General features: G+C 38.5%; 1 protein-coding gene across 1 annotated transcript; it reads left to right on the top strand.

Annotated features, from left to right (window-relative positions):
* The first annotated feature begins 4293 nt into the window (after nucleotides 1–4293).
* Nucleotides 4294–5250, top strand: LOC122082214. The gene has a single exon (XM_042649686.1). The coding sequence runs from the start codon at nucleotides 4294–4296 to the stop codon at nucleotides 5248–5250; it is 957 nt and encodes a 318-aa protein (XP_042505620.1).
* The last annotated feature ends 755 nt before the right edge of the window (nucleotides 5251–6005 follow it).

Genomic DNA, 6005 nt, shown 5'->3' with positions numbered 1-6005 from the left:
CCTCACTATCGCCCATTAATCTTGAAAAATACACTAATCATATGAAGATTTTGGCCTTGAACTATGATCACTACCATATATATATGCTTTGTAGGTATATATGTGAGGTATAGTTGGAGGATATGTACGCAACCCCCAACCCCACTAACACCGACCACCCACCCACCGGCCCACCTACAGAAAGGAAGGGGAAGGCGGGTGGGGTTGCCGATGCTTGTGGACTACACAATAAACCGTGCAACACATTATTGATGTGTTACATATTCTCTAAGTTGCCAATTAACTATCAATCCAACCTTTCTGGCAGAAACGCACTTCGAATAGTACACATGATTGTTTGTTGGCTTCAGATTTTAAAGGTCAAAAGGTTTGGCACCTGTCCTTTCCAACAGCCCTTATGCTAATGGGTCAAAACCAAACCATATTAGCACCGTCCAAGTTTAGAGTGGTGTAAAATTATTGGTTGCTGCCCGGGTTGGAGTTGCCGGCATTTATCTGTAGATTTTAGTATCTTTTATAAATATCTTTTGAGATTTTATTTCTTTATTGTAATTCGGGCAATAACTAAACATTTTTTATTTACTCTAGTCTGGAAGCCATTTGAACCTTTGATACAAATAACTCATACAACGGATTAGCATTCTAACACTTTCGTCCACATGGTCATTTCTTAGAAAACATAAAAGAGAATAAAATAGAGGGTAAAGAATACCTCATAGACATCGCGGCCTCACATGAATTATATTATTTTGTCACACTTTATTGGCGCACTCCTTAATACCACTTGTTTAGAAAATTCACTCCCTCTATAGGAAAAAGGAAAGGGTTCTCTGAAAATGAGGTGCTATCGAAGCTTAGACACATGATAATTTTTTATGAAGTTAGAGAATATATATTAAAAAAATCAGTTGTGAGTGGATGTAGAGAATGCATCATGCTCATAGAGTCTCTTTCCCACTGAAAAAAATTGGGCAATTTACAGTGTTACCCCCTGAAGAATGCCAATATTATAGGAACACCCCCTCTCTTTCACCAAATTCACCAAATTAGACTCAGATCACTTGCCGTCAGTCATTGTTATGAAATATACCTTGTTTGATGATGTCAGCTACTATATATATTTTTTTAAATATCAAAACGCCCTTACTAAATATGAAGTACCTAAAATACCCATCTAATAACTCTCCATCCCCATCCCCATCCCTAGCCTATCTTAACCTTCAATACTAATCTTCCTTCGTTTAATCAATTTGGGATTTATTGAAGTAATAGAGACTAAAGAGAGTCGTGAAGAATGTTTCGGCCGCCGCAGTTACATTGCTGTCATCCAAGACCAATAATCTCTTATTTATGGAGAATGAGTGAGTCATGAACGATGGAGACACCAGTCACCGATACACTCGTCACATTCATAGAACTTGAAACCACAAACCGTACTACCAGCCTCTGCCCATAACTTATCTTTGTTTGCGACTCCGGAGATATAATCCTTGGCCTAAATTTTGAATATTCCAATGCTAAATACGTCGGTGAGAATGCCTCTAAGCTTAAATCCGTCGGAAAATCAACGACGGTGAAGTCATAGAACTCATGACCTCCAACAACACTGTTTGTGTTTATGCTTGAAAGAAAGAGGGACCTTTAGCCCTCTTTTTTTATTTTTCTTAAACCCACAAGATCCTCTCTCTGTTTCTCGCTTGTTTACTCTCTAATTGTGACTATGGTTGATTCTCCATAATATAACCTCCTCATTTGTTGTTTATTACTAATTAAGAAGCTTTCATATATAGATATCGTGATTATTATTACTATGATGGACAATACCCGGAAAAGAGAGAGAGAATTGCAGGCTTGATTCCATGATTTTCCGCATGGGAAGGGGACAATCGAGGACGGGTCTTCCTTCCAACTCAACTCAACTCCAATCTCGATCTCACATCTCCACTTAGAACCCTATGACCCTACCACTGTCACCATGACGTCCAATGGCATCTTCGTCGGCAACGGGACTTTCTTGGAGTATACCCATGATACAAAGAACAATACCATTATGAGGACAATGGTCACAACCACCTGTGAAGATCTGGACTCCTCTTCGGCGTCGGCGTTGACGTCCAATCTAAAGAAGGGAGGGATACCGTTAGCGGTATAGTTGGACATAAAGGTAAAGGTGAAGATGAGAGGTCCGAAGATGATGAACCTGTTTTAGTCACAGGGCATTTCAACTCCTCATTTAACAATGACTGATAATAGGGGGTTTGAGTCTAATTTGGTGAAAGATAGGGGGTGTTCCTATAATACTGACATTCTCTAAGGGGTGGCGCTATAAATTATCAAAAAAATATTATCATAAAACTCATAACTAAGGCTGTGTTTGGTAGCTAAGAGAAGAAAATAAAAGAAAAACTAATCTAAAAAAGAAAAGAAAAGAAAAGAAAAGAGAAGAAATTGTGAGAAAATAAAAATAATATGTATGTTTGGTTACCAAGAGAAGAAAACAAAACAAAAGGAAAATATTCAAAAAATTTTGAATTTTAGGAGAGACATAGATACATAGGGAATCATTGTGTAATCATTCATTTTTGTCTTATTATGTTTTCATATTTTTTTATGTTTTCTTGTGTTTTTGGTAAGAAAATTTTTGAAAGAACAAAAGAAAATTTCACAATTTTCGAGGGGAATTTTGAATTTGAAAAGGGGAATCTTGTCTTGAGTGAAAACATATCAAGTGTAAAGAAAAATTCTTAACCCAAGGAAAAAAGTACAAAAAGTGTATTTTTTTGCTTTTCTTCTCTTGGCTACTAAACACAGCCTAAGGGTTTTTTTTTTTTTTTTAAAGCATCGTAACCAAAGCTGGTGAAAAGAAATTGTAAGATTATATTTATTACCCATATAATTATGGGTGTCAATCGGTCGGTCCAGCTCGGTTTCGGTCTGGGTTGAGTCGATTTCGGTGTGGGAAAGTTGAAACCGAAACCGAACCAATAAGGAAATTCCGATTTCGGTGCGGTTTGGTTTCGGTTTGTCTTCGATTTCTTAAATCGATTTGTAACGGGGTTGGTTTTGATTTTTGGTCCAGTTTGGATTCGACTTTCCATACAAATGTTTACAAAACTATGCAAATTTTGATTTTTTTAATGAATTTTGGAGTGTTTCGATTTCTTACCGGTTTGGTTTCAGTTTCGATCTGGGTTTTGAGCCGATTTCGGTTTGGTTTCGGGTTCATCCGATTTCTGGTGCGGTTCGATTTGGTTTTGGGGTTGCAATACTCCAAACCGAACTGACCCAATAAGGCTTTGATTCGGTTTGATCCGTGTTGTTATTGGTTCAATCGGGCCAATTTTATCGGTTCGGTTTAAGAATTGACACCCCTACATGTAATGTATATTTTTTTGCCAATTGAAAAAAATTGTGTTGTTTCACATGTATATAGTGTACACCGCTATTTTACCAAAAAAAAAAATTGTATACCACTCGAGTCAATTGATTGTGGATTCGAATCTTGACATGCCCATTATCGTTCATTGATTCTGCAAAAGCACTGCTTGTCATACGGAGGCTTATCCTGGGGCTATGATCATTATCATGGAGCACTATTTTTCTTAAAATAAAAAATAAAAATAAAAAATGTATACCACAAAAATAAGGTAGAAGAGATGGCTTCTAATAGTAATATAGTATAGGGAACGATTTTCCTTCAGCCACAGTCGAGCGAGACCGAGATTGAGGCCTTCAGATGACGTCAGGAGGTTTTCAGGTGGGGAGCCAATCAGTCTGGCCCTGGTTCTGGTTCGATTTACATTTTGACAAGGTGTAAATCAAAATCAAACCGAATGAGAATTAGCCAAACCAGAATTGTTTTGCATTTGGTCTAGTTTTACCGGCTTCTATTCTATTTTCGTTATCCGGTTCACTCCTGATTTTCATGCGATATGTGGTAATGGTTTTGAAAACCCTACCTATCGCCGTCACAGACGGTGGACCACTGTGCCTCCCTCCTCCGTTTTCATGGCCAAACGTCACTCTGCTACCGTACCAACGAAGGCAATAAACTACAAAGTGTACAGTCTCAAGTTCAAGCATGGAGGATTGAGGACTTCATCTAAATTCCAATCACATGCTTTGGGATCCCATAGTTTTGAAATGCAGAAGCTCTGTTAAACCCTACCTATTGCCGTCGCAGACTTTTCTGATCGTTTTTGCTTCCCTAGCAAAACAAATTTCCTTCCATTTCGTTGCTCATTCTGCAGTAGGATTCCTTTACCGTTGGAGGATCTTCATTTCCATCTCAAAATGATCTGTTCTGTTCCGTCCGCCAAATCGGATTCCAGTTGGCTGGACCGGCTGCGGTCTTCTAAAGGTTTTTCCGTTGGCAATGATCTCGATCTTGAACGATTCCTAGACCATAACTCCGATCACCCTCTTTCCGTCGACGTCAATGTTTCTGATGTTATTCGGGGGAACAACACCGACTCCCCCAATCCAAACTTTGATTCTGCACCGTTGGACAAGAAATCAGTCTCCGAAGGGAGAAAAAAAGAGGTGAATTTTGGCTTCAGGGGGCATCGGAAGAAAGAAGACTTGTTTAACGTGATGAGCAATGTTCTAGCAGAGCTCTTCAATATGGGAGACCAGGGGGACCTTGAGAGGATTAGAGGATATGAGAAGAAAAAGAGCTCTCGGAAACAGCGTTACCCAAAAATTTGTTCGTTTTCTGCATCTGCAAGCGTTGACGATGGCCGCTTGCCCGGTGTAGTGAAAGCTGATGGGATGCCAGCAATGTCACCTTCAGGCACCGATAATAACAGTGAAACAGAAATGACTCAAAACGGTGGTTGCATGAAGCCAAAGGAGAAAGGAAAGTGTGATTCTCTTACACTTGTAGAGGAGAAGTCACAGACAGATCTTTCGTCTTACTCTTGCGTCGAAGTAACAATCATTGACACGAGTTGTTCGGTTTGGAAATCTGAGAAACTGCTTTTCAGGAAGCGGGATGTTTGGAAAGTCCGTGAGAAGAAGTCAATTTCGGGGAATTTGAACGTGTTTAGAAGGAAGAGGGAGGCGAAGGAGTCTCGTAAGAAAGTTGGAGGAATGAAGAAAACAAAGCTTTTCAAGTCTGATAAAAAAGGTGGAGGAAAGAAGAAAAGAAAGCTTTCTCAAACACCCTTGAGCACATCCAAGGAAGCAGGTCGGGAAGAGCTTACATATCCATCAAACAAAGTAAGAGTCCCTATTGCCATTGTTTCATAAAGGGTCGTATGAGATTTGACACTCTGGTCAGGCTCCTTAGAGCAAAAATTTGTTTTGGCTTATTATGATTATGTTGGGATAATTTTCTTTATTTTAAATAACCTAGCTGAGAACTCAAAAGCTTCAGTGTAACTGTATAATTCAGTTTAGGCTTGATATATTTCATTTTCTCTCTTCAAAATTTGTTACCAGTGTCTCTGTGCTGTTCATTCTTGTCTTTGGTTTTGTTGTGGCTAAACACTGAGACTATTAAGGAACATTGATCACAACTTACATGTTAATAATGGGAGGCATAATATATGAGACTTATCAAAAAAGTGAATCACATTGCGATTGAGATCTGAAGAGGCATATCACGGCTGCAGTGACACTTAAACATAACCCCCATTGTAGGACTTTTAAGTAAAAGCTATTCTGCAGGCTGTTATTCTCTCCTTGTTTTCCTTGGCTTTAAGGCTTGTTATAGTCGGAAACAGCTGCATGTATTATATTTAATTTTCTTACTAAGATATTTTAAGTAGAGGTGAGATTCCCTGTTATGGTCAAATTAAAAGTTACTTGTAGTAAGAATACCTCGTTTTGAGATGGCCAAGATTATTTATGTCTTCTTTAATACCAACATGCATTTTGAAATCTTGTTGCATATAGGATCAAGCTTGTCATAATTTGTTCTCATTGCTCTTATTCTAATTCATTTTTTTTTTCATGTGTATGTGGAGAACTAGAGTCTAGAGGTGCACTTATTATGCCATTCT

The sequence above is a fragment of the Macadamia integrifolia genome, chromosome 6 (assembly GCF_013358625.1).
Source record: "Macadamia integrifolia cultivar HAES 741 chromosome 6, SCU_Mint_v3, whole genome shotgun sequence".
In the NCBI taxonomy this organism is placed as follows: domain Eukaryota; kingdom Viridiplantae; phylum Streptophyta; class Magnoliopsida; order Proteales; family Proteaceae; genus Macadamia; species Macadamia integrifolia.
The sequence above is the reverse complement of the archived record's forward strand: the minus strand, read 5'-3'. Positions and strand labels throughout refer to the sequence as shown.

Excerpts from the sequence above, each read along its gene's own strand:
- LOC122082214 (XM_042649686.1), top strand. The coding sequence starts at position 4,294 with ATGATCTGTTCTGTTCCGTCCGCCAAATCGGATTCCAGTTGGCTGGAC.